The sequence below is a fragment of the Trachurus trachurus genome (assembly GCF_905171665.1).
Source record: "Trachurus trachurus genome assembly, chromosome: 22".
Classification (NCBI taxonomy): domain Eukaryota; kingdom Metazoa; phylum Chordata; class Actinopteri; order Carangiformes; family Carangidae; genus Trachurus; species Trachurus trachurus.
Window position 1 is genome coordinate 20,067,466 of NC_139907.1, and position 12,499 is coordinate 20,079,964.

The following is a 12,499-nucleotide window of genomic DNA, read 5'->3' on the forward strand; positions in this document are numbered from 1 at the left end:
GTCATCTCGGGTCCTGTCTACTCTGTCATTTCGTTTTGCTGCTGAAACTGCAGAAAACTCCGTTTCACAAACATAATATGTTTGTAATGGAAGCAGGTTTTCCGTGCTTTTGTGGCGATCTCAGGATATTCTGCTTAAATCCAGAACGCAGGGAGAGAAGTTTTCTGTGAAGTGATGAAGTGGCAGAGAGCCGGCCGGGTCCCGCACACACATTGCGTTGGAGCATGTGAATCACCTGTTGCAATGAACCCGTAATTTAAACAGGACTCGTGCTTTTTCTTTTAGAACAGCTTTCTTCTTGTTGGAAGGCGTCGGGTCTTCTGTCGTCTCATTATTGAGTTTTTCCCGGCCCGGCGACGTGTGTTTAAATTCACTCTTTTACGTTTGTGCCTGCCTGTCAATTGCCTGTCATTTGCCTGTCAATTGCGCAGCACTGGGAAGATGCACAAACGGAAGTGGCAACATTTTCAAAATAAAACGACCGGAAGTGTGAAATAGATGAAACAAACGATTTTTTTTTTTTTCATTTTCATTTCATCTTTCTGCGGCCCGGTACCAAATGATCCACGGACCGGTACCGGTCCGCGGCCCGGTGGTTGGGGACCACTGTTATACATGATGAATTCAGTATTTAATGCTTTAACTAATGCTTAATAGTGTGTACTTATTATAAAGTGTTATCGCTGTATGTTAATATATTTTTGTGATGATGAGGAATTGACGATGAAAAAAGAGAAAACCTTTAGTCTTTATTTCCTCAACAAGAAAATGCCACAGAATCCTACGTACGTGTCTCAATGAAGGATTCTGTCACTTATTTGGACACTGATGATTTTTAAATACCTCATCTGAAGTTATTTTCCATCTAAAATGTATTTGGTGAAGGTCAAGTTTCATTTAAGATATCAGCTTCACTTTGCTAGTATGAAAAAACATATATTTACAGCTTTGCGGTGCAACATGGATGTGGTCTACTTTTATGAAAAAAAAATCCAAATCCAGCCATGGAGGGAAACATAATGCCTTTTTAACCCTGGAAGCTCAGGCTCATGACAGGACACTGACTTATCTGCCTTGATATATAGTACAGTGGATACTCCACTTAATCCCAGGGCAGTGCAGACTAATCAGTTGCCTTATTGATCTTTTATAGTGTACCTGGCAGCGTGCGGAGAGACGCTCAATATAGACTTCACTTTGCCTTTCAATGAGTTTGTTCCAACCACCTGCCATACCCGCTTCAGCTTGAAGGTGAGTCATACCCTCAGTGTGCATGATTTATACCAAAAGTAAACATCCAGATTTTACTTTTGGTATAATATAAAGGGGAACTATGCAAGATTTTTACCTTAATTAAACAACTTTAAAGTCATTTTGATGGTTAAATGACTTGTTATGGGGAGAATGGAGGCTCTCTGTGCTGTGAGTTTTTAAGACAGTGAAAATATGCACTCCTGCTCCTGGACTTGCACAGTTCCCTTAGGTAAGTTTAGTTTAATTTGCACTGTTTTTCCTGTTTCCTAGAAAATATATCTACAGACATCTGCGCCTACTCTATATTTTCTCATCGGTTAGATGCTGTCTTTTTAAAGCCTGCGTGCCCTGCAGGTGTGAACAAACTTTGACACCGACTGTGAATATCTGTGGGTGCAATAATAAGCGTATGTGCTCTGTCCACCTCAGGCGGAAGACACAGACATGCGACTGTCCCTGCCAGAGTGCCACCCGAGCCGCTATCCACTCCTCACGCTGGCCAAAGACTACCAGAACGTCAAGCTGCCCCCAGACATGTTCATGCCAGGGGAGAGTCAAAGCGCTCCCCCTCCCAAACCCAGCAAATCTTGCTGGAGGAACATCACCCACGCAGAGTGAGTTAAACCTTTTGCAGATTTTTTTTTTTCTTCTAGCTGTGGGCAAAAAAAAAAGCGAACATGTTAGCAAAAGAGCAGGGTGACTCACCGTTGTAACGCCGACTCGCCTCGCTGCTCAGGTAGAAGGGAGAGGTTGCCAAGGTGGTAGCGAGTAATTTCAAGTAAGTGCTTCGGCTGGTTCAGTGGTTGCTGACTGCTGATTTTAAGTGAAAGGTAAGAGCAGGTTTAATAGGTCTGCTTGGACAGTTTTCAATGTAGTTTGCTCAATTATTTATGTATGTATTATGTAATAATTCCTCAGACGAGAGGTATAAAGTCACATCAGTAACAAATAACTCCTGTTCCATTTAGTCCCTCAATTATATATAAAACCATCTTAGTCTGCATCCCTGATTGGAGAATCCATATTAAAACACTGTTAAGCGCCACCATGAAAAGGTCAGTGTAAGTTCAAAGAGATGCTGATGGAGCAGGCATTGTGCACTCTGAACATGATAACGCAACACTGCGATCATTTATTATGTATAGCCCATAGCCAGACTATACTGATGTAACCCTGCAAGAGACTCCCACTCACCCCCTCCCCACCCCCCCCGGGAGGTTACGATCAAATTCTGTCTGGATGGGTGCCCTCTGTGGCGCAGAGATATCGAGCACAGCACATTTACTGCGTCTTGCCCGTACTGTATGTCCTCGAGCTGAGCGCTTCATAAAGCGAACGATGAACTGGAAAATCCGCTCGAAACGACGATAGATTTGGCATCACCACTGTATATTTCTCTTCCTTTTATATCAGGGCCGGCTGGGTGGATTGCTGGAGTGTACCCAACTTCTTGCTCATCATTGACTACACCTGGCATCCCATTTATCCCCAGAAGGCTGATGAGCAACTCAAACAGTCACGTAAGCCTGCTGATTTAGGATCAGTTATTTGCTGCTCTATTTATTAACTATAAGACCACCGTCTGTGAAAAAAAAAAAAAAGAAGAATCTCTTTAAAATCTCCCTTCAGCCAATTTATCAATGTCGCACATGATCTGTTCCAACGTGCTTGCTTTACTGCCTAGTGTCTGAGATGGAGGAATCCATGCTGTCAGCTCTGCGGCCCCCAGAACACACGTCCGTACCCCACAACGCCCCGCCACGCTTCGCCACGTCTTCCTCAACCGCTCACAACAGGGTGCCCGCGGACCCCTCGGAGCTGCCCCCTGACAGACTTCATGTGGAGATGGAAATGTCTCCAAATTCTCAAATCATCCTCTACGGGCCTATGCTCCGAGCGCTGATTTCCATCAAGGTGAATCCTCCATCTATTCTTGAATTATTGACGTTAGCAACAATCTTGTAACCTTAATTCATTTTTAACTTCTCTGATAAGTTGTCATTTCTCTGGTGATTTGCACTGCGATCAGCGGTCCACGTTAATAAAAGATACGCTTGGTTTAAATTCTGGTTTTACAACCCGCAATCAGCACCAGGAGAGAACTGGTGTATAAAAGGTTAAGTTTCCAATCCACCAAACAGCCTTCAGACCTCCCTTTGCTGCTGTGCCCCCCCAGGAAAACTATTTCGGGGAGGATGACATGTACACGGACTTCGAGGAGGCCGTGTCCAGCCCTGTGTTGTCCACTTCCACCTCTTCGGGCCTCGGCTGGTCTCCTCTGGGCATGGAGGACAGCGAGCAGAAGGAAGCCTCAGACCTCCATCCCTTGGACCTCCGCCCCTGGGACATCACTGTGCTCATCAACCTTTACAAAGTCCATGGCCGACTGCCCATGGTAAGACTAATGACTCCCAGTGGTCCAGTTTGGCTTAAGAAAAGAAATGTGGACGATAAAAGAGCGAGCAGGAGAGATCAGTGTAGCAAGTAGGGTTCTATAAAAGATAATGAAATAATTCCACTGCTGCAGCAGGAATAAAACTTATGGCATGTAATGACTCTAGACTTTTATTTTATGAATTTGATGCATATAAATAGAAAGAGGATTATCAAGCTGCTATATGTTATTTATAAAAAGGAACATATAAAGGAAAAAAAAGCATATAGATCCACATTGAAACCCACTGTATGTATCGAAAATAAATTTGTGATTTAATCCTGCAAGTCATGCTATTAAGTTGACGTGTGTTTATGTTTATGAAAACAACTTGATGCCTGACTCCATCTGTTTGCACACTTTCTTGGGCGCCTCCAGCACTGCAGCAGCGAGGGTCCCGAAGGTCCATCCGGATTCTTGGAGCGGCTGTGTTTTGAAATGAAAAAAGGTTACAAGGAGACGATGCTTCAGCTGCTCCTGTCTCCCATCCACATCTTTGTCAGTGACAACTACCAGGTATGAAACACGACTGCGTAGCCGCCTGACACTGTTTGTTTCAGCTCTGTGTGCAGACGTTGTTTTATTTTGCAGTTTATCCAAATGAAAGCACATAGTGTGAAGTTACATGACAGCGGCACAGAAATGCACAAAATGACAATGATGCCTCTATTTTTCTGATAAAAGCAAACAGCTGTGTGGGTTTATGTATTAGAAGGGTACACAATTGTCACACAAACAAGTATCCTTTTAGCTGGTAGCTGAAAGGGTGACTCAGTCCTTGGAAAACTCCCTGAATAAAGCTGCAATAAGTGTTGCATAATGTGAAACATACTTGCACCAGCCACATGTTTGCATAAGCAGCTGCATATTGTATAATCTTGCAGAATGTCTAAGCTGTAGCCACGAGTCGGATCCTATTTGCTGCTCAGAGTGAATAACTTTCCCTAATCCCCAGTGGCCCTCATCCCTCTCCTTTGGTGGCATTACAAGTTCTTCTCAGGCACGTGTAGGGTTATTAAGGAGAAAAATCATTTATTTCACTTCAGCTAAAGATTGCTTTTTGCACCAGAAAATCACCCCGAGTTTTTTTTTTTCACCCGCCTGTTGTGTGATCTGCACCTCAGGGTAACAATTAAATGCAAAAATAAGTCAATCTGCTTCTTTACCCACAGCGTCCCACATCAGACGGGGTCTTGAGGGACGGCCACCTGAGCCTGTCCGGCCTGCAGATGAGGGCCCACGCTATGTTCTCTGCACAGGGTCTTCCTCTGGGCGGCGACACGCTGGAGTACGCCTGGCTCATTGACATGCAGGCCGGGGGGCTGACCGGCAGGGTCACTGTTCCACAGGTGTGGTATAAGGGTCACCTGTTTTATGTGTGCAATCTTATGTTATGGTTATGATATGGACAGTGTTGGGCATGTTACTTTTAAAAAGTAATTAGCTATAGTTACTAGTTACTTTCCCCAAAGAGTAACTGAGTTAGTAACTGAATTACTACATTATAGAAGTAACTAATTGCCAGGAAGAGTAACTGTTATGTTACTTTTTTTTTTTTTTAAATGCTCAAATATGTCAAATTACTTGGACTTGCCCCCATTACCTCCTAACCATAACCCTGACCTCCTGTTTATCTGGAACCAACCAACTCACTGAGTGAGTTCAAGATAAATGACTTTTTTCCGACTAGTTGATGGACTGAAAAAAAGTGTATATAATATATAATAAGGGTGTATTATTTTGTTTTATGTTTTATTTGTTCGGATCCCCATTAGCTGCGCTCTAGAGCACCGCTAGTCTTCCTGTTATTATTAGCCTCATGTGTAGAGGAGGCTACAGTCCTCATTGCAGGCAGCCCCGCATCGGGTGGCCCTTTCATGCATGTCTTTCCCCCTATCTCTGCCTCCCCATTTCCAGTCTCTTTCAACTAATATCACATCTAATAAAGGCACAAAAAGCCAAAAGGAAAAAAAAAAGATGTATACAGTAGAACGTTATTGTATTTCTTCATACTTGATACACTGACACACTGACTTTGTGCTGCGCTCTATTCCCAAATTTTTATTCAGGAAGTGTATATTTTGAGTGCTAATGTGTCTGTGTGTTTGTGATCATCAGGTGGCCAGTATGATAGAGTGGGGTGAAAACTTCATTTTCCATGTGATGTCCCGAGAGTTCCAACTAGAACAACCCAAGCCCTCCGTCATCTGCCAGCACGGCGTGGACCGTCGCATCTGTGATGCCAAGGTACAAGCAGACAGTATGCCATGAACTGCTACGCAAGGCGTGAGCCTGACACGTTCTCACCTCCGCTGCTGTAACTGTCCGGCTTTGTTTTGAACTAGTGAGCAGCTGTGTGTGTCTGAACCCTGACCTTAGCTACTAAATTAGCTCATTAGGTCTAGAAGCTTTTTAACAGATGTTGGTTGGAGCTGTCCAATGTGAGAGGAAATGTGCAAATGACATCGGATAATAAAGGGAGAACTCTGTGAAGCATTCTCTAATGATGCATGAGTCAGAATAAAAAAGACTTTTACACAGTTGGAGAAATGGAACAACAGCCTCTAACACAAAACTATTGATCTACTCACTGCAGCCAAACATAGCATGCCTACACAACACTGTGATGTATTGGATATAGCTGAGACAACATACATCTTTCTCACAAAATGTCTTGTTTTGTATATGCAAATGCAAACAAGGATATTTTTAAAACCTCTGCCTGAGAGCCCTCATTAATTTCTGACAACCGAGTATCTCTCGCTAGAGGCTATGATGCAGTATGTAAAGCTCAGTCAGACTGAATTGGAGATGGCTTCCTCGAAGTTTGGTGCTAAATGGTGGTTGTCTTTCAGCTGAGCTGCCTGCCAGGTCACTGCCGCACGTCAGAGGAGCTGAAGTACACCATGACCCGGCTGGCCATGGACGGAGTCGACCTTTTCATTGTGGAACATGGCTGTGCTGCCAGTGTCAAGGTAAATAGCACTTGACTTGTTTTTGCAAGTCAAGATGACTTGTGTCTGTTTGAAAAGATGTGGTCGATTTTCGGTGTATTTCCAGGTCCTTATATTCTTTCTCTCTTTTTTTAATCCTTTATTACAAAGCTCCTTTCATTGCCTTCACATGCACAATCAATCTTTCCAATCTCTTTGCATCTTTGTGCAATATTTTCAAGTACTGTACTGTATATACTCACAAAGTAGACAACAAAAATTAATGAAAGCAGACAAACAAACAAGGCAAACTGAGGTACTCCCCAAATTAGGATCTCTAAGAGAGAAAGAAAAAATAAATGTAATAAACTAAATGAAAATAAATTGTTGTTTTTATTTCCACTTTGAGTTATATAATTGATCAGTTCATGTTCTGATGTGTCTCTGTCCCTTTCAAGACGGGAATTGTCCGCGTGGCCAACTGCAACCTGCACAACCAGGCGGTGGGCGAGGGCATCAGTGCCGTGGTGCAGGACGTAAACATCCGGCAGTACATCGAACAGCAGCAGCACAGCGAGGCCACCAGGCTGCAGCCGGCCGGACAGGGTCAGGGTCCGGGTCAACCGCTAGGTCTCGGCCAGCCCCCTCTGCTGCGCCGCTCCGTCTGGCTGGAGGCGGGTTCACTCAACTTGAACCTCATCACAGCGGACATCGCCTTGGCCGCCGACCACCCAGCCAAATGTGAAGTCCAGAGGCATTTTCTGGAACTACACGACGCTCAGACCAAAAGGTGGAAAGCACACGCTGTCATCTGTCGTTTGCTTTTTCCAAAGCACTTCTCACATTGTGTGATCATCTTTTCAACATTGTGTTAGTCTTTGTTTAGAGCACCGGCCGCTATTGTTCTCCTTTTTTTTTATTCAATTTTTTTATAATTTGCTCAGGGGTTACAGCGCTCTTTCATTTAATCAAAGGGCCTGTGGTATTGATAAAAACACCATTTACATCACTACTGAAAATCCTTTTCAAAGTGATGACACACAGTAATTTTCTGTCCAACACCTCCGTACAATGAGTCACCATTAGTCATGTTTCAGCTCATACAGAAAAGTAGGTTTATCTGAACAGAAACCATGTTGAATCTTTGGCTGTCATACACACCGGTCCAGCTCATAGTATGTGATAATTAGTCAGGAGCTTGGCCACCCTCTGTGATAATATATTTAACATAATTTAGAATCTCATAAAAAGTCTGCAGGGAGCCATTATCAGTACAGATGTTCTTTTCTATCTTGTAGTTGGACATGACATTTATTCTTAATGTAGCTAATTGATCTGAATGTGTGTTATTAGAGAGGAAAGCAAAGAAGGAGATAATGACTGAATATACACATTACTGTAGATAGATGGATAGATCCAGTACTTGGAGATAAAATGGTGCAAGTGCTGGAGTGATCGATGGCGGCACCATGACCACAAATCCTAACATTCTGTCTTTCCTTTTTCCTCTCATGTCCTCAGACTCTGGTTCCTGTGGCCAGAGGAGGCTGGCATCCGGAACAAGCGCAGCAGGAATCGCTGCGGTTGCCTCGGAGGCTGCAGGTTCTTCGGAGGCACAAACATGGGTTTGGACTTCTTCAAGCTCGAGGAGCTGACGCCATCCTCCTCCTCGGCTTTCTCCTCTTCTGGCTCCGAGTCGGACATGTGTTACGGCCAGTCCCTGCTACAGCCCGGGGAGTGGATCATTACAAAGGAGACACCCAAACTGGATGGTATGGATTTGTTGTGATTTATTCTACATTGTTTGATATCGTGTAGAAGAGCAGTTCCCCTTCAGGAGTTGCGGAAGGGTTTTCTTGTAGGAACATTAAACATTGTTACATCTACAATGTTTTCATTTGCTACTGAAACAAGAACTTTCTTGATCCTTTTTATTTTATTCTTGTGCTGTAAAATGTATCCAGATGCAAGACATGATGACATATTGTAAATAAAACACCAAGATGATGCCTTGAAATTTATTTGAATGGTGTTCTCTTCATTATTTACTCAGGGAGAGTTGTCGGATTGAAAACGGACACACACTCGCCGTGCCTGCCTCCTGAGCTGCCTGAGCGGCGGGCTCAGCAGCACCTCAGTCTCCAGGTGCCCCAACGATCCCACAGCTCCGCCTCCTCGTCTGAGGAGAACAGTTCATCCAGCGCCGCGCTGCCCCTGCTGGCCGGAGAGAGGGACACCCCATCACCAAGTACAGAGGAGCGCATGTTCCCAATGAATGGCAAAAGCCCAGCTGAGTGAGTAACAGAGGCTGTCTTTTCATTACGAGGTTCAAGTGGCCCAAATCCAATTTTTTTCCTCTCAAGTGGCGCAGATCGGAACTGTAACATGAACGTGTAAACAGGAAAGAAACGCATGGAATCGGATATTGTCAGATCGGATTCAGGCCCCTGTCATATGTGGGAATAAATCTTTCAGATATGTTTATTGGGAAACCAATCAATTAACAGTCGACAGTTATGTTTCCTTTTTTTGGTTTTTACAGAAAGTAAGACTGACAACAATGACAAATGACAAAAACGAATAGCAAATAAACAAACAGAAACCTGCAACAACAAAGCAAACGAAACAAAAAGGACCACATGTGGAGATAAATCAGATACAAACCAGATATCCGCCAATGTGTCTGCAGTCTAAACAGACAGATCAGATCTTCCCTGTGAGTCGAATGCCATCAATAATGCTTCGATAGCACATATTGATGACAGTGTGTGTTGTTTAGGTGCAGCTGGGCCAGCTGACTTCCTCTTCCGCTAACCGCGTCTGCTCAAAAAATCAGATATAGGCAACAAAACGGAATTGAGCATCAATGTAGTGTAAAGACAGCCAGAGAGACACACTGGTTTTTATGGGAATTACTTAATTGCATTAAACCAGGATTTCCACCCTGGGCCTATTTAATATGTCATTATAATAACTGATTGTAATTCATTTTTTCTGGTTGCTTTGCAGCACCCTAGGGGACGTCCCAGAGGTCTCTCCGGTCTCACCCAACAGCTCCCAGGACCGCTCCTCTGTGCGCTCGCCCCTTTGTTCTCCTCTCAAGCGCCAGTCCTCGGTGCAGTCCGGTCGCCTGGGCAGCACCAAGAGCCTGTCGGCCGCCGTCTTCACCGACAAGCCTCCCCCCGTGCTGGCGGGAGGCGTCCAATTCAGCAGCGAGGTTTCCCGCAGCGACGAGAACGTCCTGGATTCGCCACGCCAGCGCAGAAGCTACGGCTCTTTCCCCTTCACGCCCTCAGCGGACTCCAACACCTTCCATCAGTACCGCTCGGCCGACTCGAGCATGTCGGTGGCCGACAGCGAAGCCTACTTCTCCGCCGCTGAGGACTTTGAGCCAATCAGCAGCGCCGACGAGGGTCCGGGGACGTACCCGGGCCGCAAGAAGAAGAGGAGGCAGCAGATGCAGCAGCCGCAGCAGCCTCCGTATCACATGGAGAACTACAGGTCAGCTGAGGGGATAACGTCATGTAGAAAATGGAATGTGAAATATTCTGCTAAAGGAGCTTCAGTCGAGCTCAAAGAAGTTAAAGTTTCCAAAAAACTGAGAGGAAAATGTTTGTAGGGCCAGATCAAGGTTAAGTAAGGGATTAAGGTGACGATAGATTCCAGACAGCTCACAGTAACATCAAAGAGTCTCTTATTTCTCATATGAAGGGCAGATGAATTAATGACCTGTCTTGCAAGTTCTACCTCTGCCAGATTGCTTTAAGTGTTGCCCCTTATGAATTATGTGAAAGGATCATTCTCCGGGGATTTTTTCCTTTATGATTTACATTTAAAGATTGTGATGAGTGCAATCCTCCTGCACTCACCCACTACCCCTCCCACTTAGTCCATATGTAGTGATGTTACTGTGAAATTTCATTTGGTATTTTCATATCGTCATTCCAATCTGCTGCAGTGTCCATATATGTTTATTTTATGTTATGTTTATTTTTTTAAAAGCTATCAGGTTTCTATAGTATTTTCGTCTACCAACCATAATTTTACTTCAAACAAAACAAAACAAGATTTTAATAGAACAGGGACTCTGTATCCTAACATTTTAATATGGAGCAATATCATTTATGTTTTGCCTTTTTTTTAAAGTAAAATTATGGTTGTTGGAGTAAAATGCTATAGGAACCTGACGGCTTTTAAACAACGAAAACAAACATAATGGACACTGCAGCAGATTGGAATGACAAATGGGCAGTAAACACTCGGGTCAAATCATGTCCGATGATTCACGCTGACAGCTTTGCAATGATTGTGAAAAATGTCTTGATCGCACATTATACAGGAATACATTAACAGTGTCGTGACATTTTTATGTTTAATGCCCGACGAGTTTTGAATATTATCGTGTAAAGCGACTCGCCCCGAGGCGAAACACGCCGCCGTTTTCATTTATTACTTTGATTCGATCATGCATGGATGGATGTGATGTGGAGGGTGTTATAGCAAATGAGATGTTTGATCCATGGGCAGCCACTTACTGCTGGTGTGTTTTTGCAAATTGGATTCCAGCCTTGTTATGCAACCGCCTTGTCACTTTTGTATTAGCCAAAATGTTCTTGCATTGATTTCAGCATGCTTTTTGATTGATATAGCCTCCACACACACACACAAAGAATCCATTCAGCTTTGTGATAAGTTCCCAGTAGCACAAGCCCAAATGTAACATATAGCTGTGTTCTGTACAAGCCATTTACCACCAAAACGCCTGCTTGTACAGTCCACCAATGGGTGGCTGAGTCTGTGCCTCGACATATTCATTTGATGCCCATGTTTGAATATCTTAACCTCCCCCAGCCGGAGCTCCATCTACCACAGCGTGGAGGGTCCCCTCACCTACGTTCTCAACGGGGAGTTGATCACTGAGCCGCGTCCCCTGCCGATGCCCCCAACACTACCCCCGCTCCCCCCCCAGCCCCTGCCCAGCCACACATCCCAGGCCTCCTTCGTCTCAGCCCTGGCCATGGAGGAGGAGAGCTCAGTGGAGGCGGAGAAGACGGCTGAACCCGGACCAGTCACCCGACAGCCACACGTCATGGCTTGCTACCAGAGCTACCTGGCCCACTACCAGGTTTGATATCTCACTTTTGTTCCATAATATATCTGTTTTAATATCAACAGCTCATAAAGGATGTTGAATACATTTCTCTTGAATGATACTGATTTCTTTACAGCTAACTCATCAGTTTTAGCTTAACTGTGTTAAAGGGATAGTTCAACATTTTGGCAAATTGACCCATTGCCATAACCCCTTTAGTCATAGCAGTAGGTTTGTTACCATTAATTGTCAGTGCAAGCTATTTTTAGAACCGCAGAGCCGAGCTGCGAGCTGCCGCGAGGCAAATCGGATCTCTTGGTTTCCCCTCATCCAATACACAATCCAACAACTCCAAAACGCTCTCGTGGACAAGTTGTGACCTGCACATTCACCACGCTATGAGATAATAATGTAACGTTACGAGACAGAGTTGTTTTCAAGGTAAATTCATGCAAAACCGCTGATGCGCGTTCCCGTCGGGGGCAGTTTTTCGGAAAGCAGTCTCTGTATTTGCCTCGAAAACAACTCTCTGGTAACGTTCCGTTATTATCTCATAGCGTGGTTTGATGAGAGAAACCAAGAAATCCCATTAGCCTCCGTAGTGTAGCTCTGAGTAGCTCGCGGCTCTGCTCCGCCGTTCTAAAAATAGCTTGCACCAACGAACCTACTGCTAAAACTATACACGAATTTGGCGAAATAACCGTTAGTCGAGCAGCCGCCATTACTGCGGTGACAGCTCCCAGTCAGGCAGCGATGGGCTCTGTGCGCGAAGCGGCCATGAAGTGG

The 12,499-nt window shown here is 44.5% G+C and overlaps 1 protein-coding gene across 9 annotated transcripts in view; it reads left to right on the forward strand.

Moving 5' to 3' along the window:
* Window positions 1–12,499, forward strand: part of kiaa1109 (KIAA1109) — a 74,360-nt gene that overhangs the window by 13,828 nt on the left and 48,033 nt on the right. For all 9 annotated transcript variants that reach the window (XM_083998092.1, XM_083998096.1, XM_083998094.1 and 6 more), the window contains exons 16-29: window positions 1,154–1,251; window positions 1,684–1,868; window positions 2,668–2,774; window positions 2,939–3,168; window positions 3,431–3,649; window positions 4,067–4,204; window positions 4,861–5,037; window positions 5,807–5,935; window positions 6,544–6,663; window positions 7,080–7,411; window positions 8,143–8,393; window positions 8,675–8,915; window positions 9,631–10,122; window positions 11,473–11,746. In XM_083998092.1, coding sequence (XP_083854218.1) covers window positions 1,154–1,251; window positions 1,684–1,868; window positions 2,668–2,774; window positions 2,939–3,168; window positions 3,431–3,649; window positions 4,067–4,204; window positions 4,861–5,037; window positions 5,807–5,935; window positions 6,544–6,663; window positions 7,080–7,411; window positions 8,143–8,393; window positions 8,675–8,915; window positions 9,631–10,122; window positions 11,473–11,746 — 2,993 coding nt within the window. The remainder of the gene's footprint in view (window positions 1–1,153; window positions 1,252–1,683; window positions 1,869–2,667; window positions 2,775–2,938; window positions 3,169–3,430; window positions 3,650–4,066; window positions 4,205–4,860; window positions 5,038–5,806; window positions 5,936–6,543; window positions 6,664–7,079; window positions 7,412–8,142; window positions 8,394–8,674; window positions 8,916–9,630; window positions 10,123–11,472; window positions 11,747–12,499) is intronic.